The 24,177-nt window shown below is 36.1% G+C and overlaps 4 protein-coding genes across 4 annotated transcripts; 2 read left to right on the plus strand and 2 right to left on the minus strand.

Annotated features, from left to right (window-relative positions):
- Window positions 1–559: 559 nt before the first annotated feature.
- Window positions 560–2,281, plus strand: MONOS_18537 (uncharacterized protein). Its single transcript, XM_067871565.1, has one exon. The coding sequence runs from the start codon at window positions 731–733 to the stop codon at window positions 2,168–2,170; it is 1,440 nt and encodes a 479-aa protein (XP_067735424.1). The 5' UTR covers window positions 560–730; the 3' UTR covers window positions 2,171–2,281.
- Window positions 2,282–13,527: 11,246 nt separating this feature from the next.
- Window positions 13,528–16,684, plus strand: MONOS_11916 (uncharacterized protein). The gene has a single exon (XM_067864492.1). It carries the CDS (start codon window positions 13,832–13,834, stop codon window positions 15,080–15,082), a length of 1,251 nt encoding a protein of 416 aa, XP_067735425.1. The 5' UTR covers window positions 13,528–13,831; the 3' UTR covers window positions 15,083–16,684.
- Window positions 16,685–21,195: 4,511 nt separating this feature from the next.
- MONOS_11915 (uncharacterized protein) lies at window positions 21,196–21,540 on the minus strand (the record flags this gene model as incomplete). Its single annotated transcript, XM_067864491.1, has 1 exon — window positions 21,196–21,540. The coding sequence occupies one exon, from the start codon at window positions 21,538–21,540 to the stop codon at window positions 21,196–21,198; it is 345 nt and encodes a 114-aa protein (XP_067735426.1).
- Window positions 21,541–21,618: 78 nt separating this feature from the next.
- Window positions 21,619–22,107, minus strand: MONOS_11914 (uncharacterized protein; the record flags this gene model as incomplete). Its single annotated transcript, XM_067864490.1, has 1 exon — window positions 21,619–22,107. One exon carries the CDS (start codon window positions 22,105–22,107, stop codon window positions 21,619–21,621), a length of 489 nt encoding a protein of 162 aa, XP_067735427.1.
- Between the last annotated feature and the right edge of the window lie 2,070 nt (window positions 22,108–24,177).

Consider the following 24,177-nt stretch of genomic DNA (forward strand, 5'->3'; position numbering starts at 1 on the left):
AAATAATTGTTGATAAAAGAAAATTTTATTCATATAAATTTCAAACAAAGAAAATCAAACACATTGTTGAAATGTTTGTGAAGCTTTTCCATTTCTATTCTTTTAATGCAATTCCAAAAAAACAAAATCATTCATTTCAAATGAATAATTTGTTTTGTTTGCAAGCATGGACATTCCGTTTTTATCAAAATGAAAACGACTTATTTAATTGGTCAGTGCAAACACAATTTCAAACATCAATCAATATTGCAGATGAAGTGTTTTTATGAATTTCAAAGATAATTTTGCAAAATGATAAACAGCAAAATTCTTTCATCAAAAGTCATAAATGAAATGATTTTTCTGGAAGAAATAATAAAGTCATTCTTCAATTCTCTTTCACCAGTTGTATTCTAATGAAGTTGTTCTTTCACAAATAAATGAAATTAAAAAAAAATTCAAAATTTGGAAATACTGAACAAAAAAGAGTCCAAACTGAAAAACGAATATTAATTATCATTTGAACATTTTTCGATTTCTTGTTGAATTTTGCGCTTTCAGTTTCCCCAGAAATATAAAATTTTTGTAAATATGATTTTTTCGCTTTTTGATGAAAACGCGAAAATGAAACAAAATGAAATTTTAATTATTGATTCAAAAATTCATTTCTATAATTTTTTTTTATTTTCATTTTCATTGCAGATAACACAAGGCAATTTCTTTTCATCAAAAAGAATAATTTGAAGGAAAAATGAAACAATTTGAGCAATTTCATTTTCTTAAATATTGCAAACTGCAAAAGCTCTTTCAACAAAATCAATCCATTTCAAAGCATCTTTTTCATTCTTCGATTTCCTTCCGTTTCCATCTCCCACTTCTATTTCTTCCTTCTCACTCACTCAATTCATTCATCTCAACCACCTCTTCCTCTTCTTCCACTTCCACTTTCACCAACATCAACATCAATTTAATCCCCTCTTTCTCCTTTCATTCATCTCTTTCCATCCACTCAACCATCTTCATCCACACCCACAACCCCATCGATGGCGCCATTCTCCCCAACCTCAACAGCCCATCCACTTCTCTCTCTGCCTTCAACACCTCTTTTCTCAGCCAAACACAATCTTCATCAAATGATCTTGAAAAATATATTGGATCCGAAACTCAAAAATTGAAATTAGAAAGAATGTACTCATTCAACCTGAATAGCCATTGTTTTGAGTGGTGTGAATGGAAAGATTCAAATGGTGGAACTGGCCATGGGGGTGCGCTTTATGTTGAATGCACAAATGCAAATCTCACAATCACTTCTTGTTCGTTCAATAATTGTTCAATAGATGGATATTATGGTGGAGCGTTATACAGTTGCGGTTTGCAAAATGAGAATATTGCAAAATCAAATTTCACAAACTGTTCGGCACAAAATGGAGGAGCAATTTGCATTGATGGAAGAGAATCATCTTCCATTTATTCATTTTCTGATAACAGAGTGGAAAGTTGTTCAATAACAAGTACAATTGGAACTGGATGGTATTTTTTTATTGGTGATTTTTCTTCAAACGGTCAATTTTTGTTCACCAAATGCAAGTGCATCTCAAATTCTGGTGGTGATTCTGCTGGTTCACTCACATTTAATGATCCACCAGCTAACAAACCAAACCAGTTTTCAATTAATGAATGTCAGTTCATCAATAATAAATTAACAAGTTCATCAACATCATGGGGAGGTGCTGCAATTTTCTTCTATTCAACTTTTTCCTGGATGAATGGAATGAAATTCATCACATTCTGTTTCTTCGATGGCAACACTGCCACAAATGGCAGGGGAAACGATGTGTTCTTCAGTGGTAATTCCATCACTCAATCTCCATTCCAGCAATGTGGCTCAACGACTCCATCAAAAAGAGTGTGGAATCAAGGAACAGCTGAAAACGCTGAATATAATGGCTGGCTTCCAATCATCAATCAGAACAAAATCGTTTCTAACAGCGGAACTGATGTCGATGCCTGTGGCAAAACACAGCAAAGCCCATGTGCCACTGTGGAGTATGCTCTCGGATGCGTTGCTCCCTTCAGCGATGCATCCCTCTCTCTTCTCGTCTCCACTTTCACTCCCACAAACACTCTCACTTTCAGCGCTGTCGATACTAAATTCACTGTATGCTATACTATTTTTCCAATTCTCAAATAAAATTCTTCTAATTCTGATGGCTTTTCATTTCACTTTGCATTCATGAATTTTCATCTTCTTTTCAACAGGAGCACATATCACCACTTTTCTTTCATTGAGCAAAATCAGCACAGATTATATTATTTCTTCTTTATTTCTTCGACATTTTCCATTTGATTTGGTTTTTCTATCGAATAAAAATAAAGCTCGTTGCTAAATGGAATCATCCGTTTTCCTTTCTTCAAAAATAATTTCTTCAAGCACATTCGAAGGTTTTCCACAAATTATAATTTCCTCACATTTCCTATTCAATTGTCAATCTGTTATTCGTCCCATTTTTTAATAGAATTATCCTTCGATTATTGATTTTCCTAAAACAACTGCTTTCTCTCCTCATTTCATCTTCTGTGATATATTGAAGGGGCATGACGTTGTGAAATCTGCCGAAGACCATTTTGGAACCCATCCATTTCACAAAAGGATTTCTTCAATTCTTTTTCTTTTTCATCTGTGTCTCCTTCATTCACTGAAAAAAGGGGAAAAGCATCCTCCTTTTCTGATTTCGCTCCGTCTGATCGGCTTTTCATGGAAAATTTAGTGCCTCTTCTATTATCATATAACTTCAGCTGATATTCTGTGTAAAATAGATATTTCTTTTTGTGCCTCTGAATTCACATCGATGATGAGGTCTGGCGTTGAACTCGGGGGGAGTTGAATGAATTTGAATAAACATTATTTTTACCGATCATTGAAGAAGGCGTTGAAGAATACGATGAAAATGAAATGAATGAATTTGTTCAAATTGCCTTTTTTTCATCACGAAAATCATGAATGAAACATGAAATGAAGAAATATTTGGTGAACGGTCGTTGAGAGGAAGAAAAGTGAATGAAGCAATTTTCGGTGAAATTTTCTTGTGCTTCCAATTGAACAGTTTAAATGCATCATAAGGTCGATGATCTGATTCAACTCCAAGTGAGTTATTATGGCATTAAAGAAGCAGAAGATAATGGTGAAGATGGCATAGCTGATGGGAAAGAATAAAACGTGGAAGATATTATAGAATTTGAAGAAGATGAAGAAGATGAGAAGATTGAGAGATGAGCAATCAGTCAAACAACTTTTCTGAAGAAGATGATGAAAATGACTTGTATGATGTTGTCAGTTGGTTAAACGTCACATTTGATAAGTTGATTTCAGAAGGAATATAAAACCCCAATCACAAATTATATTGGCCAATTCGAATTTATTTGTCAATGAAAACTGATATCTTCAGTTCATTGGCAAACTTTGTGTGGTTTCATTGTCTTTCTCTCCAAAACCAAAAAATAATGATGTTCGTCCATTGGCTCTGAAAAAATATGAACGATATAAATATCTGTTGAAGATAATTGAAAGAAGAAGAAGAAGAAGGTGAAAAAGAAGAAGATAAAGAAGAAGAAGGTGAAGAAGGTGTAGAAGATGCTGAAGAAGAAGATTGTTTTGCTTGTTTTGATGTTGATGATGATGAATGAGATGACAAAGACGACGAAGACGAAGAAAATGAAAAAGAAGGAGAAGGAGTGTTGTGTGTTGAATATCTCTGTCGGAGAAATGGAAGCTTGGGGATTGCATTTCTCCGAATGAGAATGTTCTCATAAGCTTATTTTGGAATTCGTGGGAAGACGATGATGGGTTGAAGGAACTAAAAGGCAAGGAAAAGAGACAGACATTGAAGGAAGAACACGAAGTTGCAAAAGTAGTTGAAGGAGTCGAAGGAGTTGAAAAAGAAATGATAAGAAAAAGATGAGGAGGAGGAGGAAGAAGAAAATGAAAAAGAAGAAGAAGACGAAGAAGAAGACGAGGAAGAGGAAAAAGAAGAATTGGAAGAAGACGGTGATAATGAATAAATTGATGAGTTGATTGAAGGTTGAGATACGCGAAAATGAACGATAACAAATAAAAACAAAATGTTTCTATGAAATCATTTTTTCTTCATCCATTTTTGTGTGTTCTTCTTGCAAACAAAATCCTTCAACTCATCCCTCTTCATCCACTCATCCCTTTCCATCCATACTCAGAACCCTATCAATGGTGCCATTCTCCCTTCTCTCAACAACCCATTCACTTCTCTCTCTGCATTCAACACTTCCTTTCTCCACCAAACACGATCTTCACCAAATGCTGCTGTTGTTCATGTAGGAACTGAATCTCAAAGAAAAACACTAAAAAGACTGACTGCTTTTGATCTAAACAGCCATCGCTTTGAGTGGTGCGAATGGAATGATTCAACTGGTGGAGAAAGTTATGGTGGCGCGCTTTCTGTTTCTTGTGTAAATGCAAATCTCACAATCACTTCCTGTTCATTCAACAATTGTTCGATCACAGGCGATTATGCTGGTGGAGCGTTATACAGTTACTGTTTGCAAAATGAGAATATTTCAAAATCCAATTTTTCAAACTGTTCTGCTCCTCATGGAGGAGCAAATTGTATTGGTGGGTCACAAACAAATTCTGTTTATTCATTCTCAGATAACAGAGTTGAAAGTTGTTCAATATCTGGCTGGTGTGGAACTGGTTGGTATTTCTATATTGGTGATTTTTCTTCAAACGGTCAATTCTTATTCACCAAATGCAAGTGCATCGCAAATTCAGGTGGCGATTCTGCTGGTTCACTCACATTTAATTATCCTCCAGGCAACAAACCAAGTCAGTTTTTGGTTAATGATTGCCAATTCATAAACAACAAATTGACAAGTTCGTCATCTTCATGGGGAGGAGCTGCTCTATGTTGCACAGCAACTTATTCCTGGATGAATGGAGTAAAATTCATCACATTCTGTTTCTTCGATGGCAACACTGCCACAAATGGCAGAGGAAATGATGTGTTCTTCAATGGCAGCAGCATAACCCAATCTCCATTCGAGAATTGCGGTTCAACAACCTTAACGAAAAGAGTTTGGAATTGTGGAACAGTTGAAAACACAGAGTATGTTGGCAGGTTTTGGCTTTTCCTTCAAAATTCTCCAATGAAATGTCTTTCTAACTTCCGTCTCTTATTTTTCCTTTCTCTATTTTCTCCTCTCCTTGCATTCTTTCTTTTCTCTCAAATTTGATAGTTTATTTCTTGAATCTTGTCATTCACCCTTGTTTGTTATATCACTTCTCAAAATTACCCTCCATTTATCCAAATACTTTTCTTCCCAAATTCAACATTCAACTCGAATCTCCTCTTCGAAACATCTTCTCTCTTTAACCCAAAAATCTCTTCAACCCTCTCAATCTCATTTCCATCAAGCATGAATCCGAGATCAAGAACTTCTTTCTCTTTCTTTTTCTTATTTTTATTTGTAATTTTTTCCTTCATTAATATATTTCCTTGTTTCCTTTTCATTTCTCTCTTAATCTCTGATGATGAAACAGATCATGAAGAAATTCAAAATAGATGATGTGAATGAAGAAGATGAAGAAGTAGCTGTGTGAAATGTTGTTGATGTTTTTGAAGAAGAGGAAGATGATGATAATGAATAAATGACATGAAATGTTTAATTGTTGAAAATTGAGAAGATGAGTGTCAATAAATATCAACGGAGAAATTCATTGAAATTCTCTTCTTCTGGATTTTGTCTTCTTCTGGCAAATAATATCCTTTGAATTCATAGCAATTTCAATTTGATTCTTTCTCTCTTTCCATCTGAAAATAGGAAAGATTGAGCGATCCCTTTTTCATTCCATCTTTTCTCCTTTAACTTCCCTTCTTTCACAAAAAATCATCTTTCCTTAAAAATAATTCTTCGCCAAAGGTTAATGCCAGGCATCTTCGAAATATCTTGAATTTCATCTGTCTGTCTGTATTTTTCCTTCCCAACTTTTCTTTTTCTTCAAAGCCACCTAATCCCTCATCCTTTCAGCATTCTTAAAACAAAATAATAATCACTTCAAAAAAAGAAACAGCAAACCTTCAGAACCAATGCTCAAGTCAATAACTATATTTTATTCAGTTGGCAACTGTTTTCTTCGATTCAATTTCATTATTCCTTCCGTTTTCAAGTGTTTCATCATCTGATTCCCCAACCATCCTTTCCATCAGTTGTTTCTCCATCAAATGCAGCGATTTCTTGCTCTTCTGAAAAATGTGAAATTCATGCATTTTGCTCAAATTCCATTTTCATCATTGAAAAATGTCCTGTTTTTCGTCTGATAATATCATCTCCAATTCCCTCCCCAATCCCTTCATCCTGGGCACTTTCCATATGAATTTGCTGGCTCAACTCCATAGCCACCCTGCACAACGAGATATAAACATTTCATTCATTTTCATTCTTTTCCACTTCCTGCCCTGAAAGAAACACAAAAAACATTCAACAGATAAATATTCATATAAATAAAATAAATAAAGACCAAACTGCCCTTCGACTGTTTTTTGCCAAACAGCTTCATTTCCACAGCCATCATCATTCACAAAATCAATCTCTTCATTTCAGCCTCAGAATGGTCAAATTGCAGCACTGAATGCATCTCCACAAAATACATTGAATATCTCACTGGAGGGTCTTCTCAGCCAGTACACATTGTGTTGCCTGTCAGGATGTGTTTTTTCTGTTTTTGGCATGATCATCTCCTTTAATAATATTCTCAACCACCAAAAGAAGTATTTGATGTCTATCTCACCAACACAATGCATAGGAGAGATAAGGCGCATACAAGTGATGGAAGAATATTTTTTGTGGCAGGAGGTGGGAGTTGGGTATTTTATGGAATGTTAACATTTCGAGAGGGGTTTTTGAATGAAAGAAAATCTGAGACAAAGGGGTGTGGAAGAGCAGGTGGAGATTCGGAGAAGATAATATAGTAAATACATAGAGAAGTGGTTGGAGATGATGAAGAAGGTGATTATTGTTGATGGGAGAAATGGATTTTGAAAAAAAGGAAAAGAGGGCAAAAGCGGGAAAGAAGAGGGAAATTGAGAAATGTTCATATGAAAAGGGGGTAACTTTTATGAGAGGAGAATGTTTTATGGAAGAGGCCGAGAAAGATGAAGAAAAGGAGGGGATCGATATTTTCTGATGATTTTGGGGGTTGAATGGAAGAAGGGAATGGAAAGGAAAGGAAATTGAGAAATATTATCATTTTCTATTTTTGAGAGGAATGGAGAGGAAATTGCAAAAAGAAATTAAATTGCCTTTGGAAAAATACGCAATGTTGATTTCCATAATCTATTCTTCACAAATATTGTGATTGAATTTTTCAAACCAATCTGAAATTTATACAGCAAGCGAGCCATTTTGGCCAATCAACAACATCACGCAAATTATTCTCAACATCATAAATATCGTTCGACTGATTTCACAATTCTCAACCCTTTTTTCTTTTTCCTCTTCTTCTTCTTCGCCTTCTTCCTCATTAACAGACTTTTCAAACTGTGCAGCATCTTCTTCAACGGAATCAACGATTGATGAGCACACGCCAATCAACTTTTTCCCAGAGTCGTTTTTTTCAACTCCTTCGCATCTCAAAGAAACTCCTTTGTCTTCTTCCACTCCATCCACACCTCCTTCAATCATCAACTGAACAACTTTTGTTTCTCCTTCTCCTTCTCCTTCACCTTCTCCTTCTTCTTCTTCACCTTCTTCTTCATCTTCATATTCCTCTCAAAATTTTCTGCTTCATCTTTGTCAATCTGTTTCTTCCTGCTGGGTCAGAGCATCGACTTTCTGATGCATTTCAGTTGTGCAATCAGCAGCTCTGCAAAATTGAACGAAAAATAGCTTCATTCACTTTTCTTCTTCTCAGCGTCCATTCACCACATACTCCATCATTTCATGTTTCATTCATGATTCCTACGAAGAAAAAAAGGCAATTTGAACAAATTCATTCATTTCATTTAAATCAACTTTTTCTTCAACCTCTTCTTCGATGAACGAATTTAAAATATTCCTATTTCCATTTCATTCATATTCCTGTTGAATTCATCAAGAGGCATTAAAATCTGCTCAAATAGGAAACGCAAAAGAAATGTTCATTCTGACATAGAATTTCAGCCGGACATAACACGGTAGTGAAATGGGATATTTTGATGCAGAATAGTCTGTCATTATGCATGCAACAGAAAATAGAGATTGCCTCTGACTTTTTTTCATTTGGAAGTTGAAAGAATTCACCGAAAACTGAAAGAACAGGACAGGATAGGATGTTTGGAGCGAATGATTATGAGGATGACCTTCGACAACTTTCACAACGTCATGTGCCTTCAATGGAACGAGAGGATGATTAAACGAGGAGAACATAATTTATTTGAAAACAAATAATTGAAGGACAAATCTATTAAAAACGTGGAACGAATAACAGATTGACAATTGAATCAGAAAGGTGAGGAAATTATAATTTGTGGAAAACCTTCGAATGTGCTTGAAGAAATTATTTTTGAAGAAAGGAAAACGGATGATTCCATTTAGCAACGAGCTTTATTTTTATTCGATGAAGAAGAAAAATTAGATGAAGAAATTTTGAAGAAATATTTATATTTGAGCCAATAACAGACTTCTCGAAACACAAGTGATGATATGTTCTCGTGTTGAAAAGAAGATGAAACCTCAAGGAGTTTTCGATAACATGGATTATATTCAATATTAATAAATGGAAGAAATTTTAATGAAATTAGAAATAGTCCATAATTTCCTGTGATTTATGTATTTGGGGCACGGAATGTGAGTGTTTGAAGAGGAACAAATATTGAGGTGAGGAGGGTGAGAGAGGCGTCTTGGAGGAGGGAAATGAATCCGGTGAGGGCATACTCGATGGTGGCACATGGGGTCTGTTGGGGCCTGCCACAGATATCAGCATCAGTTCCATTGCTGGCAACGATTTTGTTCTGGGCAACGAGGGGGAGCCAGCCATTATATTCAGCATTGTCAGCTGTGTTGCTGTTCCACACTCTTTGTGTTGGAGTTGTTGAGCCACATTGCTGGAATGGTGATAGGGTTATGCTACTTCCATTAAAGAACACGTCATTTCCTCTGCCATTTGTTGCGGAATTGCCATCGAAGAAACAGAATGTGATGAATTTCATTCCATTCATCCAGGAATATGTGTCTCTGAAAAATATTGCAGCACCTCCCCATGATGTTGATGAACTTGTCAATTTGTTATTTATAAACTGACAATCATTAACCAAAAACTGACTTGGTTTGTTGCCTGGAGGATAATTAAATGTTAGAGAGCCAGCAGAATCTTTTCCAGAATTTGAAATACACTTGCATTTGGAAAATAAGAATTGGCAAGTTGAAGTCATATTATTGAGCCAGAAATACCAACCCGTTCCACACCAATCAGTTATTGAACAATTTTCCACTCTGTTTTCTGAGAAGGACCAATCGGAAGTGGATTGTGGATAAGCAATGCAAGTTGCTCCTCCATGTGCAGCTGTGCAACTTGTGAAATTGGATTTTATAATGTCAATTTTCAGCAGGTTATCGCAACGTATTGCTCCACCACTGTATCCACCTGTGGTTGAACAATTGTTGAAGGAACACGATGTGATTGTGAGATTGGCATTTGTGCAACTAACTTTAAGTGCGCCTCCATGATCACTTCCTCCATTTGAATCATTCCATTCACACCATTCGAAGCGATGGCTATTAACATCAAAAGAAGTCAATCTTCCAGGTGATTTTCTATCAGTTTCATTTCCAATATACACCTTTGCAGCATTTGGTGAAGAGCGTGTTTGATGAAGGAAAGAAGCATTGAAGGCAGAGAGAGAAGTGGATGGGTTGTTGAGGTTGGGGAGGATGGCTCCATCAATGGGGTTGTGGGTGTGGATGAAAATGATTGAGTTTGAGGATATTTTTTGCCGGAAGAACACGCAAAAATAAAAGAAGAAAACCATAAAAAACGATTTTAGCGAAACTTTCTGTTCTTAATTGTTATCATTTGTCTTTATCATTTCCAGCGTGAAAATTTTCATCGATTCATTGCATGTTCTTCAAACTTCTCAAAAACATATCATCCAACTTCTTCATCATCCACTTCATCAGATAAATTTCTTCATGATCTGTTTCATCATCAGAGATCATGAAAGAAATGATGAAGAAACTAAGAAATTTATTTATCAATGAAATATCCAGAAATAAGAATTAGATGAAAAAGTATGAAAGAAGAGCCGAAGTTGAGAGTAATTGAAGGGACTGCATTGAGAGGGGATTCGGAAAGGAAATGGAATTGAGAAGATGGAAGAGATATTTTTGGAAGAAAGAGGAGATCTGGATGGAAGTTGAATTTGCGAAGAGAAGGAAACAGCAACTAATTCAGAGAAAAATATTTGGATTAACAGAGGATAAATTTGAATAAAGAAACAACAACAAGCAAGTCAGGGTGATGCAATTCAGAAGAAATTATAAATATGATTAACGAGAGAAAAGAAGGAATATGAGGAGAAGCGGGGGGAAAAAATAATTGGAAAAGAAAATATAGTGAGAAAAACTTTTTGTTAGAAGAATTAGTTAAGAAAAGATGAGAGAGCCAGCCATTGTACTCGGTATTATCAGCTGTTCCTTGATTCAACACTCTTTTTGTTGGAGTTGTTGAGCCACAATTCTCGAATGGAGATTGGGTGATGGAATTACCATTGAAGAACACATCGTTTCCTCTGCCATTTGTTGCGGTGTTGCCATCGAAAAAGCAGAATGCGATGAATTTATTTCCGCTCATCCAGGAATAAGTTGCTGTGCAACACAGCGCAGCACCACCATAGGAAGTTGAAGTTGATGTCAATTTGTTGTTTATGAACTGGCAATCATTAACCAAAAACTGGTTGGGCTTGGTTCCTGGAGGCCAATGAAATGTGAGAGAACCAGCAGAATCACCACCAGAATTTGAGATGCACTTGCATTTGGAAAACAGGAATTGGCCAGATGCAGACAAGTCATTTAGCAAGAAATACCAGCCAGTTCCGCACCAGTTTGTTATTGAACAACTTTCCACTCTGTTTTCTGAGAATGAATAAACAGAATTTGATTGTGGTAAGCCAACGTAAGCAGCTCCTCCATGAGCAGCTGAACAACTTGTGAAATTGGATTTTGCGATATTCACATTTAACAAATATATACAATATAACGCTCCTCCATGATCGCTTGTTGAACAATTGTTGAATGAGCAAGAAGTGATTGTGAGATTTGCATTCGCGCAATTTACATAAAGTGCACCACCACGACTTGACCCACCAGTTGAATCGTTCCATTCACACCATTCAAAGTGATAGCTATTCAAACTAGAAAAGGACAATCTACTTAAATTCTTTCTTTGAGATTCAGATCCAATATATTCACCAGGATCATTTGATGAAGAACGAGTTTGATGGAGGAAGGATGTGTTGAAGGCAGAGAGGGAAGTGAAGGGGCCATTGAGGTTGGGGAGGATGGTACCATCGATGGGGTTGTGGGTGTGTTTGAAGATGGTTGAGTGGATGGAGAGGGATGAGTGAAGGGAGAAGGAGGGGATTGTATTGATGTTGATGTTGGTGGAAGAGGAAGAAGAGGAAGAAGTGGTTGAGATGAATGAATTGAGTGAGTGTGAGGGAAGAGATGGAAGAGATGGATGGGATTCGGATGAGGAGATGTTTGAAAAGAGAGTATAGGAAGAGTGAAAAGAGAAATTTTAAAAATTCTTTTGTGTATGTTTGTGTTAAAGAAAATGAAATTGCTCAAATTGCTTCATTTTTCCTTTGAATTATTCTTTTTGATGAAATGAAATTGACTTGTGTTTTCTGCAATTAAAATGAAAATAAAAAAAAATTATAGAAATGAATTTTTGAATCAATAATTAAAATTTCATTTTGTTTCATTTTCGCGTTTTCATCAAAAAGCGAAAAAATCATATTTACAAAAATTTTATATTTCTGGGGAAACTGAAAGCGCAAAATTCAACAAGAAATCGAAAAATGTTCAAATGATAATTAATATTCGTTTTTCAGTTTGGACTCTTTTTTGTTCAGTATTTCCAAATTTTGAATTTTTTTTTAATTTCATTTATTTGTGAAAGAACAACTTCATTAGAATACAACTGGTGAAAGAGAATTGAAGAATGACTTTATTATTTCTTCCAGAAAAATCATTTCATTTATGACTTTTGATGAAAGAATTTTGCTGTTTATCATTTTGCAAAATTATCTTTGAAATTCATAAAAACACTTCATCTGCAATATTGATTGATGTTTGAAATTGTGTTTGCACTGACCAATTAAATAAGTCGTTTTCATTTTGATAAAAACGGAATGTCCATGCTTGCAAACAAAACAAATTATTCATTTGAAATTATTAATTTTGTTTTTAATTGATCGTTTATAAAAAGAAAGGAAATGGAAAAACAATGCAAATATTTCAACAATGTGTCAGGCTATTATTGTTTGAAACTCAAATAAAAAAAAATTTATTTATACTATTATTCATTGTTTCACATGAAATTATTCCTTTCCATTGAGAGGATAAATTTCATTTATATTGATATCTCAAACATTTTGTCTTTCAATTTTTCAAAAGAAATATCAAAAGAGTATTTCAACTTTTTTTCCTTTCAAAAAAGAAGTTTAATTAATCTCAAAGAATATTCCCATTCTTTGTTTATTCTTCAACTTTTTGTTTAAAATTTGTCACTTCAAACATTCACATTTCCAGAATCAATGTCTGAAAAACAATTGAAGGATAACACTGAATTATTGATAATTGAAATGATTTCAAAGATAATCACCCAATATTGAACTGTTGTTATCAACAACAAACAACCTTGACAACGGAGAATATCACTCTTTTCGTTCAAAAAGAGAAAAAGATTTTGGCCTTCACAATGGATCATTTGAAGAAGAACACACAAAAAATTATTTCAAAAAGCTTCTAACAAGATTAAAAATGTGATAATGAATATTTGACCCTGTGACTATATTCGATGAAAAGATGGTTCAGAAAAGGTGATGATAAATATTAATTGAATATTCATGAAATGATAACTGGAATGAAAATAATTAATTCATATTTTTTTATTCAGTTGAAAAAAATGATTTGGTGGAAATATCTTCGAATAAACTCATATATCAATCAAAACATCACTGGATTGTTTCGACAGAAAATTGAGAATCCATTATTTTTGAAAATCCATTGTTCATTGCTTTACAAAAAAAGGATTCAAATAATACAGAATTTAAACGAATAAACGAAGAAATTATCAAAATCAGTGAAGTTCTTCAATACCAAAAATTGACATTCAGAATTTCATTATTTTCAGTCAACAACAATGATTTTTAAGAGGAAATAATTTTGAATATCAAGTTATTGTGGAGCTTGGCTTTTAATTCGTTTCAAAATGATAAATTAATAATTGTTTATAATAATCAATTTTTCATTTTCTGGTTGCAAAATAATAATTATTATTAAGGCATTTGAAGAACAAAACAAAAGAAGGCTGTTCACAAATAAAACAGGTGTTTTCGATTGAACAAAAGATTATTCAGAAAACAAAACAGATGATAGCTTGACAATAAATGCGGTTAAAATAAAAAACTTTCTATTTCTTTGTTGGAATAGAAAGAATTTCAATTTTAAAAAGATTTGATAAAATATGAAACAAAAAGAAATTCATATTTGCAATCATAGAAATTTCTTAAAATATTGTTTTGAAAAAATAATTGTAAAACTCAACATTATATGCAAATAAATGCTGAAAATATTCATTTTGATAAAATTTCATATTTTGAAGCAAATTCTCGATATTTTTCAATTGCAAAATTCAATCTCTTTCTCTCCATTCACTTCTCTCCCTTTCTTCTCTTCACTCAACAGCCCATCCACTTCTCTCTCTGCATTCAATACCTCTTTCCTCCACCAAACTCGATCTTTACCAAATGATCCTGTTGTATATGAAGGAAATGAAACTCACAGAAAATCACCTGGAAGGTTGGGTATTTCTGAATTGAACAGTTATCTTTTTGAATGGTGCGAATGGAATTATTCAAACAGCGGATCTTCATCTGGTGGTGCACTTTATGTTAACTGTACATATGCTAACCTCACAATAGCATCTTGTTCATTCAATAATTGTTCTTGCACAGGAAATGGTGAAGGAGGAGCAATATTCTGTCGATACTTGTTGAAAATCAGCATCATAAAATCCAATTTCACAAGTTGCTCGGCTGCACATGCAGGTGCTGCTTTTGTTGGCTGGCCACAATCCAGTTCTGTCTGGGTATTATCAGAAAACCGAGTGGAAAATTGCGAAATAACAAGTTGGTGTGGAACTGGTTGGGAAATAGTGCTTGACAATATGTCATCAAACGGTCAATTCCTGTTTTCGAAATGTGTCAGTATTGCTAATACCGGAGGTGATGCAGCTGGTGCAGTCACATTTAATTATCCTCCACCAGTAATGCCTCTTCAATATTTGCTCAAAGAGTGCCAGTTCATCAACAACAAATTGACAAGCACTTCAACTTCCTATGGTGGTGCTGGTATTCATTGCACCAGAACATCAAATTGGATGAGTGGAGTAAAATTCATCACATTCTGCTTCTTCGATGGAAACACCGCAACAAATGGAAGGGGAAACGATGTGTTCTTCAGTGGTAATGCAATCACCCAATCTCCATTTGAAAATTGTGGATCAACAACCCCAACACAAAGAGTGTGGAATGCAGGAACAGCTGACAATGCTGAATATAATGGCTGGCTCCCCCTCATCGCCCAGAACAAAATCGTTGCCAGCAATGGAACTGATGCTGATGCCTGTGGCAGACCCCAACAAACCCCATGTGCCACCATCGAGTATGCCCTCAACGGCTTCATCTCCCTCCTCTACGACGCCTCCCTCACCCTCCTCTCCTCAACATTTGTTCCAACTCAAACACTCACTTTCAGCGCAGTTGATACAAAATTTACTGGAAAAGATGTATTTTTTCAGGTTCTCATATAAATTCTTTCATTTTCCATATCATAGAAAAATTCATAAGCTATCATAGCTTTTTCAATTGGAGTATATATCATCATTATTTTTTTCAGAAATCCATACCATCAACAAGACATAAATTTTTCTTCGTCATTACCTCATCTAATTTTTCTTCTCCATCAACTACAAATTAAGCTCATGAAAAAAGATTCATTGCTGTCGTATCTTCAAAATACATTTCTTCAAGCATAGCAACAATCTCTTCAAAAATATCTGTTTCTTTTGTTTCACTGATTCCAACTTGCCTGTTGGCTGTCGAAGCTCTTATCTCATTGAATTGTCCTTCAAATATCGATTTTCCAATAAATCGCTTTATCTTTGTTTCATCTTCGATGACTCATTAAAAGTGTATCGCATTGTGAAATCTCTCGAAGATCATCGAAATAATCGTTAATTATAAATGTTGTTTTCTGTCTTGTTCTTTCTGTTTTCTGTAATTCTTTTAATCTCAAAATAAATAATGTAGATTCGATCTTCATGGGTTGTGCACCAGAGGATCAACTTTTCTTGGCTTAATATAGTTCTCTCATTTTCATCCTACTTCAGCTGGCATTCTATGTCAGAATGAACATTTCTTTTGTGTTTCAGAAAAGAAAATAAAAGATAACGCTTGGCCCTGAATTCGAGGGGAGTTGAATGAATTTGAATAAACATTATTTTTACCGATCATTGAAGAAGGCGTTGAAGAATACGATGAAAATGAAATCAAATAAATTCGTTCAAATTGCCTTTTTTCATCATTAGAATCGTGAATGAAAAATGAAAAGAAGGACAATTTTGCGATTGATCTGCCGAGCAGAAGAAAAGAGAAGGAAATAATTTTCGTTTCAATTTTGTGGAGCTGTATATTGGAGCGTATGAACACAATAGAAGGTCGATAGCCTGATCCTACTCGTTGAAAGTGAAAACGTTATTGAAGGAGCTGAAGAAGAAGAAAATGACAAAATTGAAGTTGGAGGAGTTTGGGGGAAAGGACAAGACGCAGAAGAAATAACAGAATTTGAAGAAGATGAAGAAGACGAGAAGATTGAGAGACGAACAATTAGTCAAATAACATTTCCGAAGAAGATGATGAAAATGACTCGTATGATGTTGTCAGTTGGTTAAACGTCACATTTGATAAGTTGACTTCGGAAGAAATATAAAAACTTCGATCATAAAAAATATTGGCCAATTCGCATTTATTTGTCAATGAAAACTGATATCCTCAGTTCATTGGCAAACTTTGTGTGATTTCATTGCCTTTCTCTCCAAAAACAAAAAATTATGATGTTTGTCTGTTGGCTCTGAAAAAATACAAACGATATAAATATCTGATGAAGATATTGACAAAAAAGAAGACGCAGATGAAGAAGCGGCAGAAGAAAAAGAAAACAGAGAAAAATTTGGAGGAAGAGTCAGAATATAATGCAGAAGAAGATTGTTTTGCTTGTTTTGAGATTGATGGTGACGGATCAGTTGATAAAGACAAAGAAGAAGAAGAAGAAGAAGAAGAAGAAGAAGAAGAAGAAGAAGAAGAAGAAGAAGAAGAAGAAGAAGAAGAAGAAGAAGAAGAAGAAGAAGAAGAAGAAGAAGAAGGAGGAGGAGGAGGAGGAGGAGGAGGAGAAGAAGAAGAAGAAGAAGAAGAAGAAGAAGAAGAAGGAGGAGGAGGAGGAGGAGGAGGAGAAGAAGAAGAAGAAGAAGAAGAAGAAGAAGAAGAAGAAGGAGGAGGAGGAGGAGAAGAAGAAGAAGAAGGAGGAGGAGGAGGAGAAGGAGGAGGAGAAGAATAAGAATAAGAAGAAAAAGAAGACGAGGAAGAGGAAATAGAAGAATTGGAAGAAGACGGTGATAATAAATGAATTGATGAGTTGATTGAAGATTGAGAATTGTGACGATTATAAAAATCGAACAACAAAGGAGATGTTCGTAGAAATCGTTAATTTCTGGTTTTTCAACTCAGAGTTCATCTGGCAAACAAAAACTCTCCAAATATTTTTCGCATTCATCTCAACCATCTTCCTCCACACCCACAACCCCATCGATGGTGCCATTCTCCCCAACTTCAACGCCCCTGCCACTTCTCTCTCTGCCTTCAACACCTCTTTTCTTCACCAAACACGTTCTTTGTCAAATGCTCCTGTTGTGCATGTTGGAACTGAATCTCAAAGAGTGAAACTTAAAAGATTGGATTATTTTGATCTGAACAGTCATCGCTTCGAATGGTGCGAATGGAATGATTCTAATAGCGGAAGTGCCTGGGGAGGTGCACTGATAGTTAACTGCACAGACGCAAATCTCACAATAGAATCTTGTTCTTTTCGCAATTGTTCAACGACTGGGGAAGCAGGAGCGTTATACTGTGGGCAACTATTGAAATTAAACATTGAAAAATCCAACTTCACCAGCTGTCAAGCTATGCATGGAGGAGCAGTCACTTCTTGGGCTCCTCAATCAAATTCTGATTGGTCATTCTCAGAAAACAGAGTGGAAAATTGTTCAATAACATACTGGTGCGGTACTGGATGGTTCTTTTACATTGGTGATTTTTCTTCAAACGGTCAATTCCTGTTTTCCAAATGCAAGTGTATCGCAAATTCTGGTGGAGACTCAACGGGTGCTTTAACATTTCAAAATCCGCCAAGCAACAAACCTAGTCAGTTTTCAATTAATGAATGTCAGTTCATCAATAATAAATTGACAAGTTCATCGTATTATGGAGGTGCTGCAATTTTCTTCTATTCAACTTTTTCCTGGATGAATGGAATGAAATTCATCACATTCTGTTTCTTCGATGGCAACACTGCCACAAATGGCAGGGGAAACGATGTGTTCTTCAGTGGAAGCAGCATCACCCAATCTCCATTCCAGCAATGTGGCTCAACGACTCCATCAAAAAGAGTGTGGAATCAAGGAACAGCTGAAAACGCTGAATATAATGGCTGGCTTCCAATCATCAATCAGAACAAAATCGTTTCTAACAGCGGAACTGATGTCGATGCCTGTGGCAAAACACAGCAAAGCCCATGTGCCACTGTGGAGTATGCTCTCGGATGCGTTGCTCCCTTCAGCGATGCATCCCTCTCTCTTCTCGTCTCCACTTTCACTCCCACAAACACTCTCACATTCCGTGCCCCAAATACAAAAATTTATGAAAATGATGAATTTTTTCTGTTTTCATCAGAATTTCTTCCATTTATTAATTTTGAATATTTTCCATATCAGAGAAATATCCTACACCTATCATCTTCTTTTCAATACGAGAACATATCATCGCTTATCTTTCATTGAGCCCAAAATCAGCCCAGATGAAAATATTTCTTCGAAATTTCTTCATCCAATTTCTCCTTTTCATCAAATGAAAATTAAGCTCATGAAAAAAGAATAGTCTATTTCTTCTCTTCAACATGCATTTCTTCGATCATATCAGAAAGTTCTTCAAAAACATTTATTTTCTCAACTTTCCGATTTCAAAATTTTCGTATCAAATAAGAGCAAGAATCTCTATAATTTCTCTTCAAATATGCCTTTTCCTCTCGATTCCTTTTCTTCTTCATTTCATTTTCTGCAATTCGCTGTTGCTTCGTAGCTGTGTAATCAGTCGAAGGCTATTTTCAAACTCATTCATTCCAAACAAAAATTGCTTTTATACCATTTCCTTTTCACTTCATATGCTTGAGTTTAAAAATAATATAAGTCAGAATTGATTCAGTTGTTGATAACGTGCAAACTTTTCTTTGCTTTGTGCAGAATCACTTCCGTGGAAATATAACTTCAGTTGATATTTTGTGAAAGAATGAATAATCATTTGTGCTTCTGAACGAAATGAAAGATGATGCTTGGCCCTGGATTTAACGGGAGTTGAATGAAACGTAAAAATCAACATTATTTTTGTAGATCATCGAAGAAGGAGTTGAAGAAGAAGTTGATTTGAATGAAATGAATGAATTTGTTTAAATCGCCTTTTTTCATCAAGAGAATCGTGAATGAAAAATGAAATGAAAGCATTATTGGTGAACGTTCGTTGAGAGGAAGAAAAGTGAATGAAATAATTGTTAGTTCAATTTGTCTGCGATTCCATTTGCACAGCTTAAATGCAACAGAAGGTCGATGATCTGATCCAATGCAAAGTTAGTGAATATGGCATTGAAGATGTTGGAGATATGGTAAAGATTGCACAGTCTGTGGGAAATGACTAGACGCAGAAGAATTTGAAGAATTTGAAGAAGATGAAGAAGACGAGATGAATGAGAGATGAACAATCAGTCAAATAACATTTCTGAAGAAGATGATGAAAATGACTCGTATGATGTTGTCAGTTGGTTAAACGTCACATTTGATAAGTTGATTTCAGAAGGAATATAAAACCCCAATCACAAATAAAATTGGCCAATTCGCATTAACTTGTCAATGAAAACTGATATCCTCAGCTCATTTCCCAACTTTGAGTGGTTTCATTGTCTTTCTCTTCAAAAACAAAAAATAATGATGTTTGAATACTGGCTCTGAAAATACAAAAGGTATCAAAAGAAGATGAATACGAAGATGAAGAGGAAAAGGAAGAAGTTGAATAAGGTGAAGAATATGTTGCAGAAGAAGATTGTTTTGCTTGTTTTGACGTTGATGGTGATAAATCAGACGATAAAGAAGAAGAAAATGAAGATAATGAAAAAGGAGGGGAAGGAGAAGGAGAAGGAGTGTTGTGTGCAGAATATCTCTGTCGGAGAAATAGAAGCTTAGGGATTGCATTTCTCCGAATGAGAATGTTCTCATTGGTTTATTTTAGAATTCATAGGAAGAAGAAGAAAAATTGGAAGAAGAAGAAGGTGATGATAATGAATGAATTGATGAGTTGATTGAAGGCTGAGATTTGAGAAAATGTATAATTACAAATAAAATCTGAGTGTTTCGATGAAATTTCTATTTTTTCTCTTCTTTTCTTTTGTTTTCTTTTGACAAATAAGATCCTCCACCTTATCCTTCTATATCCGCTCATCCATCTTCCTCCACGCTCACAACCCCATCGATGGAACCATCCTCCCCAACCTCAACAGCATATTCACTTCTCTCTCTGCCTTCAACGCTTCTTTCCTCCACCAAACACGTTCTTCATCAAATGGCCCTATTGTGCATGTTGGAAATGAAACCAACAGAAAGAAACCTGGAAGATTGTTTGATTTTGATCTAAACAGCCATCGCTTTGAGTGGTGCGAATGGAAAGATTCAAATGGAGGAAACGATCATGGAGGCGCACTTAAAGTTAGTTGCACAAATGCAAATCTCACAATCGCTTCTTGCTCATTTCACAATTGTTCAACCACAGGTAATTATAATGGCGGAGCATTGTATTGTAATCGTTCGTTGAAGTTAATTATCATCCAATCCAATTTTACAAGTTGCTCTGCATTACATGGAGGAGCTGCAGAAATAATATATCCTCAAACAAATTCTGTTTGGTTATTCTCAGAAAATAGAGTGGAAAGTTGTTCAATATCTGGCTGGTGTGGAACTGGTTGGTATTTTGCTCTAAATAATAATCAGTTAAATTTTCAATTTCTGTTTTCCAAATGCAAGTGCATCTCAAATTCTGGTGGTGATGCTGCTGGTTCTTTGACATTTGCAAATCCACCAATTAATAAACCAGAGAAATTTTTGGTTGATGATTGCCAATTTATTAACAACGAATTGACTGCTTCTTCCACATATGGCGGCGCTGCAATTTTCTTCTATTCAACTTATTCCTGGATGAATGGAATAAAATTCATCACATTCTGCTTCTTCGATGGCAACACTGCCAAAAATGGCAGGGGCAATGATGTGTTTTTCAGTGGAAGCAGTATCACCCAATCTCCATTTGAGAATTGTGGATCAACAACCCTATCGAAAAGAGTGTTTAATAATGGAACAGCAGACAATGAAACTTTCAATGGCTGGCTCCCCCTCATTGCCCAGAATAAAATTGTTGCCAGCAATGGAACTGATGCTGATGTCTGTGGCAGACCCCAACAGACCCCATGTGCCACCATCGAGTATGCCCTCACCGGCTTCATTTCCCTCCTCCAAGACGCCTCTCTCACCCTCCTCACCTCAACATTTGTTCCTATTCAAACACTCACTTTCAGCGCAGTTGATACAAAAATCACTGGAAATGGCACAACTGCCACCACCATCGCCTCCAGTGGCATTCCCCAACCACAAAACTCACATTCACACTCATCACAATCAACATCATCTCTTTCCTCATTTTCATCATTTTCATCTGCATCTTCTTCACCAGATCCATCTGCCTCGTCTGCCCTCTTCCAACAGACCCAGGGCTCCCTCACAGTCTCTGCTCTCGCCATCGCCCACAACTCCTCAAACCCCATCACCCCCATCCTCTTCCACCTCTCCGGTAACTCCCCTTCCCTCAACCTCAACACAACCACCATCACCGGAACAACCTCCATAACAATCAAAACACCCCTCTTCTTCCTCACTGCTGGCTCCCTCGCCCTCAACCACACAGCAATCACTCATCTCACCCTCTACAGCCAAAGCATCTTCCACCTCACCTCCCTCACCGCTCCCCTCACCCTCAACTCCTCCAACATCACCGGCATCACCTCCACAGCAACTCCCATCAGCTGTGTCCTCTCCTCTGCCACCTCCCCTGCCCTCTCCCTCTCCCTCGCCAACTGCACCATCACCAACATCGACTCAGCTCCACAAAACCAACAGACTGCCACCAATGGCGGGTGCATCTCATTCGCCTCATCTTCCACTGCCAACACATTTTCTGTGAGGAACTCCACCTTCTCCAGCTGCTCTGTGAGCGAGGATACAAGTTCTGGAGGAAAAGGCGGCGCTCTCATGGTTGAGTTCAATGAAGGCTCACAAGTGTCATCCACAACCTTTTCCATCACCAATATCGTGTTTTCAGCCAACAAGGCCAGTGTCGGAAGAGATATGTATTTTGTGTGTGAATCATTTGTCGCTTCTGTGAAAGAGCCCTTGTTCGCCTTCATGAGAAGCATCACTCAGAAAGACAACTCGGCTGTTGGACATGACAGAACAGAAGCATTCGGTGATTGGAATGTCGATTTGTTTATATTTCTCAACGGGCGTACAGCTGACAATGAATGCGTGGATGGTCATCTTGGCATCAAAGCAATGAATTGCTGGCTATCAAAGATGCCCTTCAAAAGCACACAAAATGCGATGGGTTTTCTGAAGAAGGTGCAGATCATAAGGCAGAAATCATTTCATCAGCTGACTTGTCGGTGAATTTATGTGCAAATGAAGGCAAAGTCGAAGAAAGTTGGGGAGATGGCACACAAAATTGAAGAAAACATCTCATATGTGCATTTGATGAAATCAACATTGCTTGTCGGGCATTTATTCTCTTCTTTCATAGAATTATCCATTAAATATGCCTTTTCAAATAAATATGTTTCCCTCATCGTTTCATCTTCTCCGACATATTGAAGGCGTGTGACGTTGTGTAACCTGCCGAACGCTATTTTTGAGCTCATTCATTTCATAAAAGAATTGCTCTAATACTCTTTCTTTTTTATCTGCGCCTCTTTCAGCTTCCAAATAAAAAAAGGCAAAATCGTCCTCCTTTTTCGATTGCAAGTCTGCTGCTCTGCTTTTCTTGATTCGAAATCATATCTATTCTTATTTAATTTCGGCTTACCTTCCATCTTAGAATAAATATTAATCTTGGCTTTCTGAAAAAAGGTTTAGGCAAGTTTTGGACTTAAATTTGAGGAAAGTTGAGCAATTTAAAAATTGCAATATTTTTGTTTCTCCTTGAAGAAGGCGTTGAAGAAGAACAGAACAAGAATTAAAAGACTGATATTGACCCAAATAGACTTTTTATCACAAATAACTTGAATGGAAATATAAATTATACAGTTATTGATATGTCGAGAAGAAGTGAAGAAATTGAAGCTATTTTTGTCTCATGTGGTATTTCTGCTGACTGAAAATGCATAAAATTTTCCAAATGAGGATGCTCCGCCCCAATGCGAAGTGAGATGGAGCGGCAAAATAGTCAAAGATCGATGAATAAGACGAATAAGGCGAATAAGGCGAAGAAGATAGTAAAGAAGGAAAATAAAAATGGAAACAGAGAAATCTATGAATAATCAGATGATTTTTTTTTGTAGAAGAATATGAGAAGGCTCCATATGACGTTGTTGATTGAATATAATATCTTTCTTAACAAGTTGACTTCACAAGAGATAATAATCCAAATTGCAATATTTATGACTGATACTTTCAAGCCTATAAACTTAATAATATTCCCTCAAAGTTAATTGACTCCATTTTCTGTTAGCGAAGGGAAAGGCAGGGATCCCACAAAAAGGATGTTGTTCTGTCAGCGCTAAAAATTCAAATGAATCAAAAGCCTAATAATGATACAACAAAGAAGACGAAGACGAAGACGAAGAAGGGGAAGAAGAAGGGGAAGAAGAAGGTGAAGAAGAAGAAGAAGAAAAAGAAGACGACGACGATGATGAACGAATCAAATACGTTGATTGAAGGTCGAGATTTGCTGAGGAGAATGATAACAAATAAAAACAGAGTGTTTCGATGAAATCATTTTTTCTTCTTCCATTTTCGTTGATCTTTTTGCAAATAAAATCCTCCAATTCCTCCTTCTCCATCCACTCATCCCTCTTCATCCATGCCCACAACCCCATCGATGGAGCCATTCTCCCAAACCTCAACAGCCCATCCACTTCCCTCTCTGCCTTCAACTCTTCTTTTCTTCATCAAACACGTTCTTTACAAAATGATCCTGTAAAGCATATTGGAACAGAATCTCAAAGAGCGAAACCTGGTAGATTGTCCTTTACTGCTTTGAATACCTACCTCTTTGAATGGTGCGAATGGTATAATTCTAACAGTGGATCAAGCGATGGAGGTGCACTTTATGTTATTTGCACAAATGCAAATCTCACAATTACTTCTTGTTCATTCAATAAATGTTCGTGCACTAATGGATACAGTGGTGGGGCATTGTTCGCTCAAAATTTATTAAATGTCAATTTCGCAAAATCCAATTTCACAAGTTGTTCAGCTGTTCATGCAGGAGC

This window comes from Monocercomonoides exilis, assembly GCF_001643675.1.
Source record: "Monocercomonoides exilis strain PA203 chromosome Unknown scaffold3-2548433, whole genome shotgun sequence".
In the NCBI taxonomy this organism is placed as follows: Eukaryota; Preaxostyla; order Oxymonadida; family Polymastigidae; genus Monocercomonoides; species Monocercomonoides exilis.